We start from the raw sequence: 24,333 nt of genomic DNA on the forward strand, positions 1-24,333 counted from the left end.
TTATTCATTTTTTTTTTTGGAAGCTGGTCTATCATGGATATGCTGCCTAGAGGTAAAAGTCTTCTATGGTGGTGAAAATCAGTAGTGTATTAAAAATACATATTAAAAAAAAAACAACTCTAATTTTGAAAATAGAGCTCTAGTCCAGATAGAAATTAAGAGGATTAGAATTCAAAATAATTGTATTTATATAATTATTTTTATTACCTTTCCTGTAAATGAGAGATAAGAAAGAGTATCAAAGTAAGAAAATATTTTACTGAAACTATGCACTTTGTCTACTCTGCAGTACTTCCTTTTCAATCTAAATGCCTCATTTATTAGCTTATATCTTAGAAGTGTAGAAACTATAAACTAGACTTTTCCTTATACTATAAATTGATTCATTAATTCAACAAAATATTAAGTGTCCACTGTATATTTAGGAACCATTGTAGGCACTATGGAGATAGCTATAAAAGAAAATGACAAAAATCTCTGACCTTGTGGAGCTTTCATTCTAATCCAGAGACAGTGAATACATAGTTAAATAAAATATATTATTGGCCTTTTATGGTAAGTGCTATAATTAAAACAAGTGGTTATAATTTTAAGTCGATTGTCTGGGATGGGTAGAGAAGATCACAGAGATATTACTGGAGCAAAGGCCTAACGAAGTTGTAGATACCTGGATATGTGGTGCCAGGAGCATTCTCAGCGGTGATATTAGTAAGCACAAAGGCTCTGCAGTAACCCCATATTTAATGTGTATAGACCAACAAGGGTGACAGTATGGCTAAAGTGGAATGAACTGGCAGCAAATAAAGTAAGGAAATTGTTTCAGGACTTTGACTTTTACTCTGAGTGACCTAGAAATATATTGGAGAGATTTGAAAAAAAAAAAAAAAGTACATAATCTGACTTTACTTTTTAGAGAATTATTGTAGTTCCTTTGTTAAGAAGAGATTATGGCAGGGGAAAAATGGAAACAGGGAGACTAGTAAGGTAAGTATTGCAAGTAATACAGGTGATAGACCAGTATGGCTTAGAGTCCGTGGTGGCATTGAAGGTTACAAGAAGAAATCTGGTTCTGGATATACTTTTAAGAGAGAATCAATAGGATTAGCTGGACAATTGAAATTATAGAATATTTACCTTTGTTAATCAACCTGTAGAACAAACCAATCCAGTGATTCAAGACGAGAAAAATTGCTATATATTGCCTCGAATAGCCAACACTATATATTTTCTTCAGTACGCCAGTGGAGTGACTGGCCTTAGATACTCAACTATTGCTGCAGTAATGTTGTGTAATAAATAGTACCCAGGTCTCAAGAATGTTTATCAATATGGGGCCTCCCTGGTGGTGCAGGCGGTTGAGCACAGCGCTGTGAAACTGTTTGCAGCCTCTGCAGTGCCGGTTAGATCCCCGCCGGCCTCGGAGCAACCCACATGGCAAGGCAGACCTCTCCTGTCTCACCTGCTGCTCCCCTCAGCAGTGTATTTTGTCAGTCTGCCTGTTCTGTTCCCTGCTCTGTCTCTGGTGAATATTCTCACCCTCCCGCACATCTGGTTTGTACCCCAGTTCTTGTATAAATAAAATAAATCTTTAGAAAAAAAAGAATGTATATCAGTAAACATTTTTCTTACTCATGTATGTGGGTCAACTAGGACATCTCTGCTAGAACTTCATTTCCTATATTTTCTACGTTCTAGGTTATTGCTTGGGACAGCTTACCATCACATATTGTATCTTCATTTTTTCAAGCTCCTTTAAGTGTTTCCCTGTCTTATGCTACCTATTCTCAAAGTCAATACCCCAGATTATAGGGTTGGAGATGGCATCACTCTTCTAGTGTAAGAGTCTATGATAATCAGCTGTTGCTATTCATGCCGCATAGCAGACCACTACAAAATTTCAGTGACTTTGATTCAGTTAACATTTATTTCTTTCACTAACAGGTCTGCCAAGATAGTTCTCTTTTAGACAGTGGGAGAGCAAGGTTTATTAAAGGAAGGAAGGTGAACGTAATGTTTGAAAAGATGTCAAGGATCTTTAGGAGATTTTGCTGGTGACTGACAGTTTTAGGTCCGACAGTAGAAGAGTTCCAAAGTGAGAGGAGTGTGGGGTATGTGGTTAGAAAGAGGGGTATTCCACTCTTGGTGGAATTTTAGCAGGAGGAAACTGGGTTGTCTTACCTACAGCTCATCTAACTCCTTACTCCTGCTGGTTATTAATATCCTAACTATTTTTTTTTAATATTTTTAGACTTTTTTTTAAAGCTATATTAAGCAAGGGATTTGATGAGGTCATGAAGATCTCATAGTATAAAGGTCTCTTTTAGCTCAAACCAAAGAGTGGTTCTAAGACAGGATTGATTATTGGTGTCTATTTTGGGCAACACACTACTTTTTCTGCTCAGAAGTATCCCACTTTCCTAATGGGACTCTGGTTTTCCTTGTAAATTGAAACTCAGTCAGAGGTAGAGAGCAGATACCTTGAAGTATAATTTATGGTCATGCAGAAATTACAGCAATCTCCCCATATGAATGAGTTTAGAATAAGCATTAATTTACAATACAGAAACTACAGAGAAACCCCCCCACAGAGTTATTTCAAATTACATAGACATAGAGTGCCATTCATTTCTCTGTGTATTCAGTATCACTTTTAGTAGTCTGATAGTAGAGTAATAATATCATTTTTTTAGTAATTCCATCTTCCCTTTAAATGAGAATGTTCTCCATATACTTTTTAGCATGGGTAAAGAGCCAAATATTTTTGATTTTGTGACCATGTGGTCTCCTTACAACCAGCTACTCCACTGCCACTGTAGTGTGAAGTAGCCATAAACAAATACTAAATGAGTGAGCATGACTGTGTTCTGATCAACTTTTAAAATAGGCAGTGGACTGTAGTTTGCTCACTTCTGCTTTATATTCCTGATTATACCTGCAGTGCTTTATCTTTACTTGTTAACTCATGTTTGAAGCCCATAGAAATACTATTTATTTAGTGATTTACTCTTACACCAGAAGTGGAATCACTTACTTGGTTATTACCTATCCTGTTGTCTAGTCCTGAAAATAACCAAACTTTGAGACTCCTCAGGTTTAAGCATCAGACTGAATGTCCCTAATGTCCTAGACTAGCATCACACTCCAGATACATCTTGATTTGACTCTGCACCTCGCATAAAAAATTTGGAAGAGAGTTGAGGTGAGTTTCTAGGGTATGTGGGGTGATGCTTTTCTTGTCTACCACCTGTGTAGTTTCTAGGACTGGGAATTAATGCAATTGTGCTAGTGTCCATTCTTTGTTCTTTACTACTCAGTTTTTACTAAGTAATAAAACTATTACTAAGTAATAAAAACTGACAGGCTGCTTAGCGGTTGGCTAGGATAATCCACCCTCAAATACTTTCCTTCAGCAGTGCATATTTTGTTTGCAGAAGATGTGTGCGAGAATAAAATCTTTAAGAGTGAGCACATACTCTTAGCATAAGGTTTGAAAAAGAATTGTGAATTGCTGATGTTAAACGTGACCTTAGAGATTTCCGTTCAATCTTTCACCAGAGGTGGAGGGCCCTCCTACAGAGTGTGTCTGTGGCCGTCCATGCACTGCATGCACACTGCAGAGCAGCCTGGTCCCTTGTCAGGAGACTTTGGCCAGCAGTCCTGTCAGACACAGAGGGGTGTGTGTGGCTGAGATGGAACGTGGCAGGCGTTTGAGAAGATCATATCCTTAGTACTCTTAGTACTCTTAATTTTCATACAGAGAATTAAGTATGATCTTGATAATGAAATCTAGCTCAGAGGTATATTCACTGCTTAAATAAGATTATTCTTATGTTTGCTCACTTTAGCTAAATTTCTGCCTAAACATTTTATATTTTAAGTACTGTACTATATAGACAAGTAGAGAGATGTTCCCTCAGTTTTTATCTCAATTAAAAAGCTCAAAGCAACATACAGTAGTGGGCAAGTTTTAAAGTTTTCTCATTCATTCTTACCTTTCAGGAAAGAGAAGCTTTAAGTTACAACAATGGCCAAGTTGCACCATTATCTAGTAACATGTACTCCAGGTTTATATAATGAGAGACATGAATATATTACCCTTTTTCCTGGGTTTGTTGTGTTGTTTCTGAAAGTTTTCTGAACAGAAACAAAACTAAATCTCTAAGAAAGCATTCTGCTTTCATTTAAAGCAAAATACTGTTATACAGAAAATTCTGTTTTCCAAAGTCCATATGCTTTATCAATAAAATAAGTTTGGGAATGTGCTGACTAATGCCAAACTTCTCTACAGCAACATTGAAAAGCCACCAGTGTCCTTTGAGCTACATATTGACCAGATCAGGAGGGTATGTGTATAGATGTGTGCATACCTCACTCTTTTTAAGATTCATTTTTATTTTATTTATGCATACAAGAACGGGGATGTAGACCAGAGGTGCAGGGGGTGAGAGGATTCACCAGAGACGGAGTGGGGAGCAGAGCAGGTGGATCTACTAAGATACACTCCTGCATGGAGCAGTGGGCCAGACAGGAGAGGTCTGCTGTGCCATGTGGGTTAGCTCCCTGACTGGGGAGCAAACTCAGTGTTGCAGTGACTGCCAGTAGCTTGATTGTGCTGAGACTTTAACCCCTGCACCACCAGGGAGGCCCCATACATCTCTTTTTCAGGAGAGGTGAAAAGGAATATTCTAGAGCAAGAGACCAAAGTAATTTTACAGTCTTGTTTTTCTGATAGGATTAAAAACTGATAAAAACTTGTGTTATTTCTGCCTAAACAAGTATGTTTAATGAACTGTTATAAACTAGTATTACCATTTTGAAAAGACATTCTTAAGAATTGATTTTGTTTTTATGTAATCACACCTATGGAGGAAAGAAATGCAGATAGATGAATATATTGTTGTAAGAGAATTGGCCATAGACAGATACTTGCAAGTGGTCCTGAAGCAATGATAGGGAGAAAAAAAAGATAAATGACTGGGCATTTTTTTGGGACCTGGTACCAGAAATGGGTGGAAATAGAGGTTTTCCAATAATCCTAAACTTTGGAAGCAAGCCAGAAGGGACATGGTCATGCTAAGCACAGACTCTCTGGAGACTGTGGTATGGATAGGACTGTAAAGAGAGTATATTTACATATTTAAATGAGTGCAAATGACCTGTGAATGAGGCTACTTCTAATTGCTGTTAACTGAAAGGCAAAAAGTGACTTAAATGTAATGACATTTAATTATCCTAGTGGATGAGAAATCTGAATACCTGCAATTAGGGCCATCCATTGGCAGAACAGTGAGGTCAGAATCATTCTGCCTCCCTCATTACATCTCTGACTTTAAGATTGTGCTTTCCGGGTCAACAAATGGGTAAAACAGCTCCCTACATCTCATCCTTACAAGACAACATCCATTGGGTGGTGAGCTTTACAGATTTTCAAAGTTTCTTTTTTTCAGGAAGGGGAATGTTTAGAAAATTCCCCAACAGAGTTCTCAGGGTATTTCTAGTCAGAATTGGATTATGTGACCTCACTCTGCTTACATATAGGAGAGGGTTGGAAAACAATAAACAATACTCAACCTCAAGAGTGGGTTGTTAGCTTTGTCAACAAGAAGCGCGTGCATGAGACTTTGGCAGCTGTAATTTCTTACATACATGCATTTGCTCCTTATGACGACCTTGAGGGTAGAGAATGTACTCTCAGCTCTTAGGATGAACCTAAGGTGTCTGGCTCAAATATTAACTAAATTATTACCTTGTTACTTTGGGAAACACTCACTGTTTACTATGTTCCAGGCACTGTTTTGAGGTTTTTTTTTTTTTTAATTTTTTTATTTTTATATTCCCCAAGCAATTGCAACCCCTTTATTTTGACCCCAATCCCTCCCCCCACCCCCCTCCCCTCATAAAGTGTCTCTGGTTCATAGTTGTTTGTTGATTATGATTTTCACTTTCTTATAGATATTCATTTTCCTGGTCCCTTATTTAAGTTTTCTAGATTCCTGCTATGAGTGAGACCATCCGATATTTTTCTTTTTCTTTCTGGCTTATTTCGCTGAGCATGATCCCTTCCAGCGCCATCCATGTTGCTACAAATTGCATGTGTTTATCTTTTTTGAATGCTGAGTAGTAATCCATGGTATATATGTACCACATCTTCTTGATCCAGTCATCTATTTTTGGGCATTTGGGTTGATTCCAAAGCTTAGCTATTGTAAACAGTGCTGCTATAAACATAGGGGTGCAGGTGCTCTTTGGAGTTGATGTTTCTGTGTCCTTTGGGTAAATACCTAGGAGTGGAATTGCTGGATCATATGGAAGCTCTATGTTTAGTAGGTCCAGAAATCTCCACACAGCTCTCCATAGTGGTTGGACCAGTTTGCACTCCCACCAACAGTGCAGGAGAGTTCCTTTTTCTCCACACCCTCGCCAACATTTGTTGTTGCTAGTTTTTTTAATATGTGCCATTCTCACTGGTGTTAGATGGTATCCCATGGTAGTTTTGATTTGCATTTCCCTGATCACGAGTGATGGTGAACATTTTTTCATATGCCTGTTGGCCATTTGCATTTCCTCTTCAGAGAAGTTTCTTTTTAGCTCTTCTGCCCATTTTTTGACTGGACTCTTTTCTTTGTTGTTGTTGAGTCTCATCAGCTCTTTGCAGATTTTTGTGATCAGTCCTTTATCATTAGTGTTGGGTGCAAAAATGTTCTCCCAGTTGGTGGGGTTTCTTTTAGTTTTTGTTATTGTCTCTTTTGCTGTACAGAAGCTCTTTAATTTGATGTAGTCCCAGTTGTTTATCTTTGCCTTCACTATCACTGCTTTGGGTGATGTGTCTGTGTCTGCAAAGATGTCTTTGATGTGCATATCCCGTAGTGTTTCACCTATATTTCCTTCTATGTATTTTATGGTTTCAGATTTTATTTCTAGTTCTCTAATCCATTTTGAGTTGGTTTTGTGTATGGTGTGAGGTAGTAGTCAAGCTTCATTCTTTTGTATGTAGCGACCCAGTTTTCCCAGCACCATTTATTGAACAAAGTTTCTTTGCTCCAATGCATATTCTTTGCTCCTTTGTCAAAGATTAGTTGACCATAAATCTGTGGGTTTATTTCTGGATTTCCTATTCGATTCCATTGGTTTGTGTGTCTGTTCTTGTTCCAATACCATGCAGTTTTGATGATGATGGCTTTGTAGTATAGTTTGAAATCTGGGAGTGTGATGCCTCCATTCCCTTCTTTTTTTTTTTTCAGGAGAGCTTTGGCTATTCGGGGTTTTTGGTGATTCCATATTAATTTCATCAATAATTGTTCTATTTCTTCGAAGAATAACATTGAAATTTTTATTGGAATAGCATTGAATCGGTATATTGCTTTTGGTAGGATGGCCATTTTAATAATGTTTATTCTTCCAATCCATGAGCAGGGGATGTCTTTCCATTTCTTTGTATCTTCTTCTATTTCTTTTAACAGTGTTTTATAGTTTTCTTTGTAAAGGTCCTTTACCTCTTTTGTTAGATTTATTCCCAAGTATTTGATTTTTTTTGTTTCGATAATAAAGGGGATGGTTTTTTTCATTTCTTCTTCAGATTTATTGTTAGTGTATAGGAAGGCTTCTGACTTTTGCATGTTGATTTTGTATCCTGCCACTTTGCTGAACTGATTGATGAGTTTAATTAGTTTTTCTATGGAGTTTTTGGGGTTCCCTATGTAGATTATCATATCATCTGCAAATAGTGATAGTTTGACTTCTTCTTTTCCTATTTGGATTCCTTGTATGTCTTTCTCTTGTCTTATTGCTCTGGCTAGGACTTCCAGTATTATATTGAAAAGCAGTGGTGAGAGTGGACATCCTTGTCTTGTTCCAGATCTTAATGGAAATGCTTTCAGCTTTTCACCATTGAGAATGATACTGGCTGTTGGCTTGTCGTATATGGCCTTTATGATGTTGAGGTATGTTCCTTGTATCCCAAGAATTTCAAGGGCTTTTATCATGAATGGGTGTTGCACTTTGTCGAAAGCTTTCTCGGCATCTATTGACATTATCTTATGGTTTTTATATTTCTTTTTGTTGATGTGTTGGATAACATTGATTGATTTTCGGATGTTGAACCATCCTTGTGTCCCTGGAATGAATCCTACTTGGTCGTGGTGAATTATCTTATGGATACACTGTTGGATTCTGATAGCTAAAATTTTATTGAGGATTTTTGCATCAGTGTTCATTAGGGAGATTGGCCTATAGTTTTCCTTTTTTGTGTTGTCCTTGTTCGGTTTTGGTATTAGTGTAATGTTGGCTTCATAGAACGTGTTAGGTATTATACCTTCCTTCTCAATTTTTTGGAAGAGTTTGTGAAGGATAGGCACCAATTCGTCTCTGAATGTTTGGTAGAATTCATTTGTAAATCCATCAGGTCCTGGGCTTCTGTTTTTGGGGAGGTTTTTGATTACCATTTCAATTTCGCTAGTTGTAATTGGTCTGTTTAGGTGTTCTATTTCTTCTTTATCTAGCTTTGGATGATTGTAGAGTTGTAGGAATTTGTCCATCTCCTCTAGATTGTTGAACTTGTTTCCATACAACTGTTCATAGTAGTTATTAATTATTCTTTTGATTTCTGCTGTGTCCGTTGTGATTTCTCCTCTTTCATTTATTATCCTGTTTATTTGTGCTTTCTCCCTTTTTTCCCTTGTGAGCCTGGCTAGGGGTTTATCTATTTTATTTATTTTTTCGAAGAACCAGCTCTTGGTTTCATTGATCTTTTGGGTTGTTTTTTTAGTTTCAATTTCATTTATTTCTGCTTTGGTTTTTATTATTTCTTTTCTTCTACTGGTTTTGGGTTTTTTTTGTTGTTCTTTTTTTAGATCTTTGAGCTTCGAGATTAGGTTGTTTCTTTGAGTTCTTTCTTGTTTCTTGATGTGAGCATCTATTGCTATATATTTTCCTCTAATTATTGCTTTTGCTGCATCCCATACATTTAGGAAATTGGTGTCCTCCTTGTCATTCAATTCAAAGAATTTTTTAATTTCTTCTTTGATCTCCTTGTTAGTCCAGTGGACTTTCAGTACTGTGGGTTTCAATCTCCATGAGGTAGGAGAGTACCTTGCCTTCTTTTTATGGTTTATTTCTAGTTTGATGCCTTCATGGTCAGAAAAGATGGTTGGTATGATTTCAATCTTGGTGTATCTGTTGATGTTTGTCTTGTGCCCCAGTATGTGATCGATCCTGGAGAATGATCCGTGTGCGCTTGAGAAAAATGTATACTCGGATTTTTTTGGGTTTAGTGTTCTGTAGATGTCTGTTAAGCCCAAGCGCTCTAGATCCTTATTTAGAGCTTTAGTGTCTTTACTTATATTTTGTCTTGTTGATCTATCCATTGTTGATAGTGGTGTGTTGAAGTCTCCCACTACATATGTGTTTTCTCTGATGTCTGTTTTCAGAGATGCCAATAGTTGTCTGATATATTTTGGTGCTCCTTCGTTTGGTGAATATATGTTAATGAGTGTTATTTCTTCTTGAAGTATTGTCCCCTTGATCATAATGTAATGACCACTGGAGTCTCTTTTTATCTTTTTGAGTTTGAAATCTGTTTTATCTGATATGAGTGTAGCTGTTCCTGCCTTCTTTTTTGGTCCATTTGCTTGTGGAATTGTTTTCCATCCTTTAATTTTGAGTCTGTTTTTATCTTTTGCAGCTAAATGTGTTTCCTGGAGACAGCAAAAGGTTGGGTTTTGTTTCTTAATCCAGCCTGTGACTCTGTGTCTTTTTATTGAAGATTTTAGTCCATTTACAGTTAGAGTTAGTATTGATATGTTAGCATCTGTATTTGCCATTGTGCTTGTCTTTCCTTTGATTTTATTTATTTATTCTTTTAATAACTTTCTTTGGCCTTCCTATGTTGTTACTCGTCCCTCTGAGGTTCTGGCTTTAGGACTCCTTGTAGTGTTTTTTGGAGTGGGGGTTTAGTCATAATGAAATTCCGGAGTTTCTGTTTGTCTGGGAAGGTCCTTATTCTTTCTTCATAGAGGAAGGAGAGCTTTGCGGGATAGAGTATTTTGGTTGGCATCTGTTTTCTTGGAGTCTGTTGACTATGTCCCTCCACTCTCTCCTTGCCCGTAGTGTTTCTTCAGAGAAGTCTGATGTCAGCCTGATTGGTTTTCCTTTGAATGTTATCTGTTTCTTCCCTCTTGTCAGTTTCATTATTTTTTCCTTGTCTTGGATTCTTGGGAGCTTTACTATTATGTGTCTTGCTGTATTTTTCCTTTCGTCATGGAAGTTTGGTGTTCTTCTTGCTTCTTGTATATCAATTTTCAGTTCCTTCTTCGTGTTTGGGAAGTTCTCTTCAATTATATCCTTGAATATTTTCTCTGTTCCTACATCTCTCTCCTCTCCTTCTGGGATTCCTATAACTCTTATATTTCCTTTCCTCATGGAGTCAGATAGTTCCCGAAGTCTTTCTTCGGTCTTTTTCCTTCGTACTTCTCCTTCCTTTTCTGTTTTAGTTCTTTTTATTTCTGTGTCTTCAAGAGTACTTATTCGTACTTCCATTTCATCTATTCTGCTTTCATTGCCTTTCCCAGAGTTCTTTAGTGCCTCCATTAATTCTTTGATCTCCTGCATTTCTTTTACTTCCCTCTTTAGGGACTCAATTTCATTCTTCTGGTCATTAATTATTTTTCCCTTATCATTGTTTTCCTTTATGACTTCTGTCAGTTTTTCAATCACAGCAATTTTAAATTCTCTATCTGGAAGGCTCAGAAGTTCTTCCAAGTTACTGTCGTTGCAATCTGGTAGATGGTTTTCTTTTTGCGGTGTGCTTTTTTGCTGAGGAGTTGCTGGGTTGCATGTGGTTTTTCTACTCCCTACTGCCTGTTTTCTAATTTGCCGTATTCCTTGTGACACTGTGTTGCTGGTACTGGCCGGCATCTTGGGCGACCTTCCCAGCTCACCTCTGGCTCCTCTGGGGGACTTCTGCTGGTTTCACACAGTCTCCACCAAAGAAAGGTCCCTGCTGCAAATGCTGGTGCCGGGGACGCGCTCCCCTGCACGCCCGGTCTGCCCCAGCGGTGGGTGCCACTCCCCTCTGGGCTGGGACTGCAGGCTAGAAGGCGCTTGGCATGGGCAAGCCTCCCAGCTTACCTCTGGCTCCTCTGGAGCCTTCTGCTGGTTTCACAGTCTCCACCAAAGAAGGTCCCTGCTGCAAAAATTGTTTTGAATTTTTACAGAAATTAATTAATCTAATCTTTACAACAGTCCTGAGGTTGGTGAGCTATTATTTTCACTTTATAGATGAAGAAACTGAGGGACAGAGAGGTTAATAAGTTGTTCAAAATCACACATCTAACAGGTTGCAGAGCTAGTCCCCTGTTCTTAACTATTACACTGTATTGAGTTTTGATATAAAAAAAATAAATAAGACTACCAGGTGACGTTGTACCACCCACAAAACCAACATTGTACCCATTTGTCAACATGATAGCTGGCAGTATTGTGTCTTAAGGCGACCATGGACTTTAGCATCTTCATCTGGGAAACAAAGTAGTACCCATTTGGGGTTGATAATCAGAATAAGTGAATAAATAAATATGAAGTATATACCACAGTAACTTGCATGTAGTACTGTGCTGAGAGTGAGTGAATATCAGGTCAGAGGAGATTGGTAAGAAATAGATTGGACCTTTGGAGGGATATACAGAGGAAGCACTCAAATTATGCTGAGAACACACAATGGGACTTATGGAAACCCTGGTGGCAAAGCATGTGGAGGATTCGCAGCTCAACTATTGAGGAAATTTGGTGACTTCAAAGAAACCTAGTCTTTCACTATTTTTTAAACATTTAAGAAATGCAATTTGATTTCATATTTACGTATTTCTAGTATTGAGACTGTAAAATGATACAGAAATACTTCTACATATTTGCTTTTTATATTTGATAAATATTTGATGTGTATATTTTAAATCAGTTCTTTGAAGTTTACTCCTTACATTGCTTCTCAGCAGCCTCAAACTCTACTTCGTGTTTGTCTCTATCCTAAAAAAGAGGTGACATGCAGGACCCCTCCACAGCTTTGTGGTGCCCATTCTTTTTTTTTTTTTTTTTTTTAAAGAAGGCCCTTTTTTTAATTTATTATTTTTTAAACATGTATTTATTTATACAAGCACTGGGTACAGTCAGAAGCACGGGAGGATAAGAGAATTCACCAGAGCCAGAGCGGGAGGCAGAGCAGGCAGAAGGACCAAAGTACACTGCTGAGGGGAGCAGCGGGCGGCAGGAGAGGTCTGCGCACCATGTGGGACCCTCAACCGGCACTGCAGAGGCTGCAGGCAGCTTTGCAACCCAGCGCTCTACCGCTGCGCCACCGGGGAGGCCCTGGTGCCCATTCTTATGGGTATCCTCTGTTACAGGGTTAGCCAGACTGCAGGAGTGTGCAGCATGTAGGGGCTTAGAAAGGACAAACAGCTTAGGAGGGACAAACAGCAAGAAGGTTAAGGTCATCTTGTAATGCCATTTCAATCATCTTTGTAAACCTAAAATACCACCTTTTAGCAGTAAGAAAAATTAACAAAAAATAACTCCACTTAACTTTTAGGCATCTATTTTTTTTTTTTAGCATTTCAAAAACAATTTGAAGCTTGAAAAAAAAAATTTTTTAAGAAATGGGGTACAGGCCAGGGGTGTGTGTGTGTGGGGTATATGTGTGTGTGTATGTTCACCAGAGAGAGTGGGGAGCAGAACAGGCAGATGTACCGAAACACACTGCTGAGGGGAGCAGCAGGCAAGACAGGAGAGGTCTGCTGTGCCATGTGGGTAAGTCCCTGACCGCCCGGGAATCGCACTCACGCTGCAAAGGCCCGCAGACAGCCTCACAGCACTATGCTCAACCCCTTGTGCCACCAGGGAGGCCCTGAAGCTTGAAAATTTTAATATGCTTCAAATGGACATTTGTTTAATTTACAAAGTAAGTTACATGTGAGTTTATTTCATTTCATAAAGCATATCCTATGTCTTAATACAAAGAAATTCTAAATAACTTTTTATTAAGGAAACTGCTTGAAATGGCTTTTTGAGTAGAAAACAAAAATGATTCTTTTAGTAAGATGAAAATTTACTAAGTTTTAAGGGGGAGTCTTGTTATTACAGAGAATATCACTGCATCTCTGGAAGCAGTTCTTTATTCAGTGCTGTTTCCACTTTAAATTCATTCCTTTTTAGGATGACACCTCAGTAGTTACCGATGAAGAATTAGACCTGGCAGTTTTCATTGTAGCAAGGGTGTACTCAAGGCTGAATGTTCATGCTCACTCAAAAATGGTAATGAAAAACATAACATCCACTTACTTAGCATATTCTTATCTGACTTAAACTAGATTAGTGATACATAAAATCTCATGTTGCTCCTTGACATTTTTTTATTATTTGTGTAAATAGATTATGACCAGCCATTGCCTCTGACATTCAAGTAAAGGATAAATTCAATTAATATTTATTGAGCACTAGCAGAGTTCATGGAACTCTAGTAAATACCAGAAAATGCAGCTCTGTGTGTGCCATTGTAGTACAAGAGAGGGATGAGGTTGCAGTCTGGAAACTAGAAGACAGAATTATTGCTAAGGGAAGAAGAGATGGGGTTATATAAGAGAGTTCATTATGAGAATTTAGTTTCAAAGCTGGAATAATGCTAAAATTCCCAATTAGATTTTATTTTCTTCACTTCAAAGGTTAATTCTCTTGCTGCTTCTAGTGAGAGGAGAAATAAGGTTTTATTGTACTGTGCAAACTTATGTCAGTAAATTCTAATGTGTTATGGAAGTCATTTATAGAGGAATAACAATTGGAAAAGATAAGCAACTATCCAGATAATGCAGCTCCTAGTGTCTTACCTTTGTAAAGCGTATCATGACTTATAACCCAGTGAATCTTACTGAGCACACTGCTTCGGGGCTCCTGTCAGTGCTCTGTAGCATACTTGGAGCAGCGCTGTGGGAGAGGACAGTTAGGTGATGAGGTTGGTGAAGGGTATCGACTTGAAAATGAATAGTTGTGTGTGGCGCTGTGGCAGCAGTGACTTTGAAGTGCCATTCCTCTTCATTGTCAGGGAACTGGAGAGAGGAGGCCCTGGGGTAGGGGTTCCAGTCAAGAAACCTTTATACCGTAGCCTAAGCAAACAGTCCATGTGGAGACTGTGGTTGTGAAAACAGAGGAGGAAGAGCCAGTGAAGAGATCCACAGGAGTGGCTGCAGGGTCTTCCAGGAAAATGTGTTCCTATGCTCGGAGACTTTCAAAGGGGAAGGATCGGTGAGGACTGAATGTGGTGGTAAAGAAGTCAGGAACTCAGTAGGAACTTTGTAATCAGGACTGCCATATTAACTGGTGCTTTTCAAAAATAACATCATTATTTCACTTTTTCTCCCAACAAAAGTAGGATCACCTGACTATCTTTTGCCACTTGGCTTTACTGTCACCAGCAAATCCTATAAATCTAGAAAGCATTTCAATTCATCAGTTGTTGATTGAGCATTTGCATTGTGCCAAGCATTAAAGAGGTAGTTGTGCAGTCTCTTCCTGGTGAGAGGGCAGGGGTGGGAGAGAACAGGAGCTCCGGGATAGAAACATGGTGCCATTGTGGGGTAAAGTGTTCACACGTGCGGCTATCCATTCTGAGTGCCTCCCCGTGGCATTGAATGAAAATATTAAAGCCCATGCAAAGGATGCCTTTTTGTAGTTCCTGGATTTGGTAAGGAACTGGTGCCTGGTATAATGGATTCCTGGGAGTCATTTCTTTCCTCAGTTTGGACTCTGACTTAGCCTGGACTGAATGGTGAAGCTCACCCCTGCCCTTGAGATGCTTTTATAAAAATAGAGGAGGACTTCCATGTAAACTGTTCTAACCCTGCATAGGAAAGGGACACTCAGACTTTTGTTGAAATCCTACACTTCTTGGGTAGCCTTTCTTGAAATGATAGGATTAAACTGAGAACTTCTTTGGTTCAGAGTACCTGGCAGTAAAATATGAATAAAAATATTAGTCTTAAAAATGTGTTATCAAAATGCAAAGTTGGGCCCTCCCTGGTGGCGCAAGGGGTTAAGCACCACACTATGAAGCAATCCGCAGCCTCTGCAGCACGAGTTCGATCCCTGGCTGGCCAGGGAGCAACCCACGTGGTGCAGCAGACCTCTCCTGTCTCGCCCGCTGCTCCCCTCAGCAGTGTATTTCGGTCAGTCTGCCTGTTCTGTTCCCCACTCTGTCTCTGGTGAATCCTCTCACCCCCTGCATGTCTGTATGCATAAATAAATAATTTTTTTAAAAATGCAAAGTTATTATATTCTTACTTCCTTTTGTGTATAGTTTATTATTCAAAGGCAATTGGAATGGACCAAGAAGACACTTATTGCTTAAAATACTTTGGACTTGGCTTCAGATGAGTTCTGATATAGCCACAGTTAATAGAAAAGACAGTCTCACTCATTATACTGAGGATGTCATAATCATAGAGACTGGCCTTCATGACTTTGTCATGTTTAAAGTGTTACCTTTTTCTAACCTATCACTGTCACTGTTATGATGTGAAATGGGCTGCTAACACATGCGGGACATGCCCTGTGTCCACGTGAGATAGTGCTGATTTTAACAACTTTTTTTCCTTTAGCTCAAACTTCTTTTTTTCTAAAGATTTACTTACTTACTTATTTACTTATTTATTTATTTTATTTATTTATTTATTTATTTATTTATTTATTTATTTATTTATTTATTTATTTATTTATTTATTTATTTATGCAAGAACCAGGGTACAGGCCAGATGCGTGGGAGGGTGAGAGAATTCACCAGAAACAGAGTGGGGAACAGAACAGGTAGACTGACGAAATACAGTGCTGAGGGGAGTAGCAGCCGCGACAGGCGAGGTCTGCCGCACCATCCGGGACCCTCGCCAGCCGGCCGGCCAGTATTGAACCAGCGCTGCAGAGGCTGCGGACAGTTTCACAGCGAGGCATCAATCGCCTGCACCACCAGGGGAGGCCCAAGCTCAAACTATTCTCTTAGAAATTCCTAGTATGTGTGTAATTTAAAACCGTCATCTGTCAACTCAGTTTTTAGATAAAACACTAGCCTGAAATCTTAAGGTAACATGGAAAGAAAATAGTTACTCACAAACTACTAACTGTAAGCTTGATGTCTTGCCTTTTAGATTGAAATTCCTTCTTCAGTTGAAGGCATTGTCCTAATTTCTTCTCTTTATTCATTGCTTTTTCAAGGGGTCCTTTGTGCTTCATTATCATTCTTTATGATGTCCCCAGCTAAATTTCTTCTATTTGCCTCAGGCTTTTCTTGTACTTAGGATCTCCCATTATTTTTATTGTCCACCAAGTTGTGTTTCTGCATACTGATTAAAGGGAGCTGCTGCCTCCTCCTGCTGTTGGCTGCTCCCACTGCCATTCTGTAGCCTAGCAAGGAACACAGCTATATGCATGCTGATGTGCATGTCTCTGGTGATTGTGATTAGTTGTTTGCATAACCATTCACTCCTTTGATAGAAAGCAATGTGTGTGGGTTAGTCTGAGGTCTCCTCTACCCTGGAGAGGTTTCCATTTGTTGTGTGCATGTACATAAAATAAAAGCCATGGGTTTTAATATTTTTCTTAAATTATGGCAATTCACTCTACTTAAATAATTTAATATGAGCGAGCCTTATTTATGTTTTATTTATCTGAGAAACTGTTTGTTCAACTTCTGGTATTATATTGCTTTTGTGACCTCTGAGTGTCTGTTTAATCAGCGAAGAATGTATTGTTAGTAAACCCTAGATCAAAAGGATGTATTGAACTCATGGTATTTTGTGAAGATTCTATTGATCCAGACCTGCTTATATCCCACACTTGCTTCCCTTAACCCAGCCTGACCACTGATGACCACATCCAACTGTGGTCACATCCCCATAAATTGAGAAGACATTGAGCTTGGTAGGAGGACAGTGTTGTGGGGAGATGATGAGATATGAGTGGCACTGAATGGTTTTTGATCTGTTTGCCACTGCTTGTCTTAACTTAGTTCAAATAATTATAAACTATTTAAAAATTGATTTTTAAACCAATTTACAGAATTTTAAGCATTTCTTTCTAATTAGGTACAGTTGTGATAATTGCATGACGTGAAGAAATATAGTTTAGAAATTACTCAGTAGTCAAGAGTTCAGAAGCCTGTGGTACTGCCAATTTTGCTACTTAACTATGAAAGTGACATTGAGCAAGTTAAGTCTTTTAATCTCTGTGCCCTAGTTTCTGTAATAGGAGATAATGGGAAGATGCCTTTTCCATCATTTCATGGAGAAAAATGAAAAGTGTCCAGTAAACCTGTGATGTTTATAATGATGGTAATGGAATCTCTACCCATTGGTATAAAATGAGTCTTTAATTGTTCTTTTTAAATACTGAAAATCAAAACAGCCTTCAAGATGAATTGAAGCAGTCCTTTTTAAAGAATGTGTTTAGCAAGCCAATTATAGTAAGTCAATTTTGCAAACATTGAAGTGCATTGGGAAAAACTACTGGGAACTTGTATTTACTGATTTTGTAAGGCTGAGAAGTTTCCATTTAGTTTAAGGATTTGTTTTTTAACAATTCTGTGAATGTTTAGCTTTGTAGTAACAAGGAAAATTGATGGGGTGAAATCTGTTATATTAGATCATGTGGGGAGAAGGTTGGGGTAGAGAGGAAAGAACAGATATGTTAAGATGTGAGAGCAGAGAGTTTATCATGAGCCCAGATAGAAACTTTGGTCAGGCCTGGAAGAAAGTTCCTTGCCTTAAATTTTTGAGCTAAGAGAATTCTTCCCCAGTCACCTGAATATATTGTCAGCCTTGCCATAAAAATTGCTATGGCTAAGCAAATGCTTCCCCCTCATTCTAAAGGATTCCAGACTCCCTAGGACTAACATTGTGATTTGACTGTCATGGCAGCTCCATTAACTGTGGTAAGTTGGTTACAAAGAGAGCCCAATTTTGTTGTTTGTGTAGAAAGCCCTTCTGAGATTTCATAGATCAGCTTTAAAATATTTTTTTTTATTGGAATGAGAGTAGAGTTGTTTACCATATGGAGGTTGACATAAAAGTTATCACCTTTCAGTGAAGGACATGGACTGTGTACACTTTGGTGACAGTCTGGAAACTATCTAAATGCCCACTAGTGGAAGACTGAGTAAGTTTTTATGGATTGATGTAATATCATGGACTGCAGTTACACCCCCACCCACACAGTACACAATTTTACTTAAAGAAAATTATTTCTGTGTAAATGTTGTGTTAAGCATGTTTTCAAGCATGTTTATAAGCAAGAAAATGTATGGTAGAGAACTTTTTTATTGTGGTGAAATACATAAAATCTAAACCATTGTAAGCAGTTACAATGTACAGTGTTGTATAGTCGCATTAGGTACATTCATGTTGTGCAACCATCACCATTCATAGTAGGAGACATTCATTTTTTGCAGTTTTTTTGTCTATTACAAGAATATGTTGCTTTTATAGTAAAAAAGACTAAAACCTGAGACTGCTCTATCTCTGAGATCCTGGACAAATTTAACATTTTTGCCATTGGTAAATGGAGACAATTAATAGTTTTTTCTCTCATAATATTGTTATAAAGGTTAAATAAGTATGTGTTTACGTGCATATTTGTATTTTGTCAGGCTTGATGCAAAACAAGCAGAATACTAAATGAAATGTTTGGCTCTTCTTATTAGTCACATAAATGATCATCCATTAAGTGTGTGAAAGGTAAAATAAGATTTCAAAAACCCAAATAAAGTGCTTCATGTTATTTTACAGGTTAGTAAATAATGTACTACTTAGACTGAATAGGATTTAGATTTGAAAGTATTGATAAATTAATGTTCTTCGTGGAATATACTTACTATTTAGAATATTTAAAATTTTCTAAAAGATGTACAGTTTATAAAAGTAATGAAAGCACATCATTTGCCTGTAATAGAGAAACTGCATGGTTCTCACACAAGTAGATCCTGGTCTGGATCACTGGTATCTACAAACTAGAGGGACATGCCCAATGGGAAATATCAATTGTCCTCAGTTCACGAAAAAAATTAATAATAGTATTTTCTTGTGTTGAAGGTTCCCCCCCACACAAATTTGTTGTAATTGTTAGTATTTGTTATTGGAAAAACAAAACATTTGAACTGAAAAATTAGAAACAGTTAACTTATTTTTAGCTCGCTAGGTTTTTTTGTTTTTGTTTTTTACTTTTGTTCCTTCTTGTACTTTATTTGGAGGACATGCGCCTCTGTTGGTGGATTTAAATTGCATATATATAATGCTAGTCATTATTTTCTTCTAGTAAAGAGCATCCTTGTTATTTCGATCTAATCTATTTGGTGAGGGTGTGTCCCTGTTCCTTACTCTACAGTTTATGACTTAGGGTTTCTTTACTGAACTGTTGGAGTAGTGTCTAATCTAGACTAATCTTGTTAAAGTATTTTATTTCTGGTTCGTAAGTACATAATGTACTACACATCTTGTAAATGGAATGTGGAATCGATTGGAAAACATAAAAGAGCTCTTTGAAGAGGTCTAACTTAAAAATGAATGTTGCATTTGAAAGTTACTTTTGTGCATGGAAAATTGGAATTTTATGTTGGAATTCATTTATGGTTGTGTTTTAGCTTAAAATTCTATGTATTATGAATTAGCAATCCATGCATTTTTTGGTTTCACCTTTAAATTGTTCATAGTACTTGATATAGATGAAGCATGTATGACATATATACATATGAAGTGATAATATTTCTTGTTTAGCGTTCTGATAATATTTATAGTTGGTGTCTTCTGAACTACCTCTCGTAGGTTTCACATGCTCTTTTAAATTCAGTAGTAAGACATTGTGACTGGTCATTGAAATTAATGGTACTCAGTGATTCACTGAAGTTTACACAGGGAAATAAAAGATACCAATTTCTATAGTTAAACTTCAAAAGAGAGAAATCTGAGGTCTGGTTTGTGGTAGTAATACCCAGTACCAGGTGGACCTTCCATCAGATTTGTCAAATATTTGAGTACCTACTCTTTACAAGACATCCCAATGTTGAAGAGTTTGAAAAGATGATTTATTTATCCTAAAGGAGTACGGCATATCAAAGACCAATCGAATGAGATTATAAATTGTTAAGATAGACGTTTGATTAGGAAAGAAGTTCCAGGAGAGTGGAATCACGATGGTCTGAAAACTTACTTATGACCACAGAAAACAACTGTGTGAATTGTTCCATTCCATCGCCCACCCCTGCCCCTTATATTTTGTAAATTTGGTACTAATGTAAAAAGGAAATATAAAATATAATTTTTGAATGAGATGGTTAAGTAGGAAGCTGATGCAGGATATTGGCACTCTTTCAGCATTCCTTCACTCTACAGTTCAGTGTGTGAGTACTGCTGTCACACCTCAGGTGGCCATGCTTAAATAAAGGATGTTCTTTCTTGGCTTAATGAATATTTCCTATAGAATCAGTTTACATAGTGTGTTTGCTTTCTTTCTAACCACTTTTTACCCTTATTGTAACTAAAATTTAACATATCAGACATTTTAAAAATTATCAAAATTCATTTCCAAAATAGGTAAACATGATCTGAAAGGATAGCCATAACTCAATCTCTCTCTCACACAAATTTTTGGCAGGCATTATTTTGAAGAACATGGCATCAAATCCCAGCTTATCTGGTTATCTCAAAAGTAGTGGCCATCTCATGACGGTTATGGGGATTAAAAGTTATTTGGGAAAGAGGATAGAGACTACAGTAGAAGAAGGATATATATTTTGTGAACTTTGTGAATTTTTTTTTAACCATGTGTTTTGTTTTGTTTTTTCATTTTTCTTACATTGTTGTTCATTTTTGTACAGTATTTGATTTCTCCCCTCAGGTGTAGTCCCTGTAAATCTCCCACCACCACATCACCTGTGTACCATCACCACAGTCCTTTGTGCTGGTCCCACCCATTTTAATCCCCTTCCTTCCCCCTGCTACAAGCCTCAAATCCAAAGTTGCCTACCAGGTTTTGCCCTTTTTTTTGACCCTTTGTTCGGTTTCCCTGTATTCCTCCTGTAAGTGATACCATCCGCTATTTTTTTTCCTTCTGACTTATTTCACTGAGCATAATCCCTTCTGCTGCTATCTGTGTTGCTGCGAATGGCATGAGTCTATCTTTTTTGATTGCTGAGTAGTATTCCATTGTAACCACATGTTTTTAAAATAATGCCATGTTTCAGGTAATTTCGGCAATTAAGACAAAAACCTCTGTTCTTTTCAGATGGCCCTGCTGAGGCACCAGTGACCAACGGCAATACAACCACAGTACCAGCCTTGAATGATGATTTGGACATCTTTGGACCAATGATTTCTAATCCCTTACCCTCAACTGTAGTGCCCCCAGCTCAGGTATGTAGTAAGAGAGTGATTTTACATGATCATTGTTTATTTCATTTTTGAAAATTTTCAATTGCAAATTTGAAAGAATTATTGCTGAGCAGTCAGTGTTTCCATGTCTCCTGTACTGTAGACCAGTGTTGGCAAACTAAGCTTGAAGCTTGGTTTTTTGCAAATAGTTTTATTGGGACAGAGCCAGTCACATTTCTTTACATATTGTCTGTGGCTGCTTTCACACTACAAGAGCAAGTTGAATAGTTTTCAGCAGAGACTGTAACAGCCACAAAGCCTAAAATAATCACTAAAATTTGCTAACCCTTGCTTTAGGTAAACAGCAGTGTTTAGAAAGAACTGGGAAAACTCAGATCATTTCACCCTCGCCAGAGATTGACAAAGTCACTTTCTTCCAAGGTTTTTAAACCATGGGTATATAAATATTGACTAGCAGCCAGTAATTCTTTGCTTATGCTCCATGAGCCATCCCTAAGAGAGTGTTAACCACTTGCCACAGGAAAGCCAAAAGTAAAAAATTCTGGCGCATTTTTTTATGAGAGTAAAACCTATCTTATTTTAATGGGTTTTTATAAAACCATTCAGAACATATTAATGATAAATATTTTTGAATTGCCTTAATAGTACACAAATTTCTCATTCCTTTTTAATTGTAAAATACTTAATTTTTTTAGCTTTATTGAGGTATAAGTAACAAATTGTAATCCATTTAAAGTGACAACATAATGAACTGCTGTATGTTTTGAAAGGTTTCCCACCACCTCACGTATTCACCTTTTTTTTGTTTGTTTGTTTTGATGAGAACACTTCAGTTCTACTCTTAGGATTTCAGTGATACAAAACAATATAATCAACTATAGTCACCATGTTTTATATTAGATTCCCCAGACCTAATTTATCTTTTACTGTAAGTTTGTGCCCTTTTAACAACCTCTATTATTTCCCACAACACCCAGCCCCTGGCAGTCACCATTCCACTGTTCCTGAGTTTGATGGTTTTGTTAAAGATTTCACATATAAATGATACCATGCAATGTATGTTTTTCTTTAAGGTGAAATACTTGAACTTTCAGGAATACAGATTACTCTTAAGCATACAATTTTAAGATTCTATTTAAAATTTACACTATATAAACAGCGAGTTTGTTTCAATATAACGTAACTTTTTTTTAAATTTTATTTTTTATATTCCCCATACAATTACAACCCCCTTATTTTGACCCCAAGCCCTCCTTTCCCCACCCCCACCCCCCATAGAGTGTCTCTGGTTCATAGTTGTTTGTTGATTTTGATTTTTTCTTTCTTATAGTTATTCTTTTTCCTGGTCCCTTATTTAAGTTTTCTAGATTCCTGCTATGAGTGAGACCATCCGGTATTTTTCATTTTCTTTCTGGCTTATTTCGCTGAGCAGGATCCCTTCCAGCTCCATCCATGTTGCTGCAAATGGCATGTGTTTATCTTTTTTGAATGCTGAGTAATATTCCATGCTGTATATGTACACATCTTCTTGATCCAGTCATCTATTTTTGGGCATTTGGGTTGTTTCCAAAGCTTAGCTATTGTAAACAGTGCTGCTATAAACATAGGGGTGCAGGTGCTCTTTGGAATGGATGTTTCTTTGTCCTTTGGGTAAATACCTAGGAATGGAATTGCTGGATCATATGGAAGCTCTATCTTTAGTAGGTCCAGAAATCTCCACACAGCTGTCCATAGTGGTTGGACCAGTTTGCACTCCCACCAGCAGTGCAGGAGAGTTCCTTTTTCTCCACAACCTCGCCAGCATTTGTTGTTGCTAGTTTTTTTAATATGTGCCATTCTCACTGGTGTGAGATGGTATCTCATGGTAGTTTTGATTTGCATTTTCCTGATGACAAGTGATGTTGAACATTTTTTCATATGCCTGTTGGCCATTTGCATTTCCTCTTCAGAGAAGTTTCTTTTTAGCTCTTCTGCCCATTTTTTGATGGGATTATTTTCTTTGTTTTTGTTGCATTTCATCAGCTCTTTGTAGATTTTTGTGATCAGTCCTTTATCATTAGTTTTGTGTGCAAAAATATTCTCCCAGTCGGTGGGGTTTCTCTTTGTTTTTGTTATTGTCTCTTTTGCTGTGCAGAAGCTCTTTAATTTGATGTAGTCCCAGCTGTTGATCTTTGCCTTCACTATCACTGCTTTGGGTGATGTGTCTGCAAAGATGTCTTTGATGTGCATATCATGTAGTGTTTCACCTTCAATATAGTGTAACTTTTGAGGTTAAACATTTCCTTTTCTGTAGAAAAACTGAGCCAAATGGTAATTGTTTGGGTGGAAAGTCTTTATAAGAACCTGCATCTTATTGAGATTAATTACATATACTCTTATTATACATATTTATTTGTATTATGATAGTCACTATATAATTAACACCAGAAATTAGCCAATAGATTACTTAGGGATAATTAGTTTAAAGTGATCTTTATCAAGATTTTCTGCAGCATTAATATGTATTTTCAGGAGAGTGAGTTTTTATTTTATGCCTTTGTCCCTTCTCCCTCTACTGTAGCACATAAAAATGGGGACCAAGTACTGCACTGGTGCTTCATATCATACTGTGAATTTGTGCAGGTTATACATGTGATGTCCAGTGCTAATATTGTGGCTGTAGAAAGATACATTAGGACACTTGACAGTTTGACCATGAAAAGTAATTTCTTTTGGTCTAGCATTGTTGAGGCTAGGCTTCTGTAGGTGCCACTGGTGTATGAGAATTGCTTTACAAGCTGCTTGGAGAATTAGTTTCTATATCTGAGGCGTTCAGTTTACTTCCTTGTTCTGTTTATTGTCAGAGTGACAAGTAGAACAATATTGCCTTCATGATAGGGATAATTTTTTTTATATTTCGTGAACAGAATTATCTTTCATCTAAACT

At 37.5% G+C, this 24,333-nt stretch overlaps 1 protein-coding gene across 4 annotated transcripts in view; it reads left to right on the forward strand.

The window, feature by feature from the left end:
• SMAP1 (small ArfGAP 1) overlaps positions 1-24,333 on the forward strand; it is a 143,348-nt gene that overhangs the window by 111,599 nt on the left and 7,416 nt on the right. For all 4 annotated transcript variants that reach the window (XM_037519943.2, XM_054698913.1, XM_037519944.2 and 1 more), the window contains one exon: positions 21,301-21,428. In XM_037519943.2, the coding sequence (XP_037375840.1) occupies positions 21,301-21,428 (128 nt within the window). The remainder of the gene's footprint in view (positions 1-21,300; positions 21,429-24,333) is intronic.

Source organism: Talpa occidentalis, unplaced genomic scaffold, assembly GCF_014898055.3.
Source record: "Talpa occidentalis isolate TD23 unplaced genomic scaffold, MPIMG_talOcc4v2.1 talOcc4.2, whole genome shotgun sequence".
Taxonomy (NCBI): Eukaryota; Metazoa; Chordata; class Mammalia; order Eulipotyphla; family Talpidae; genus Talpa; species Talpa occidentalis.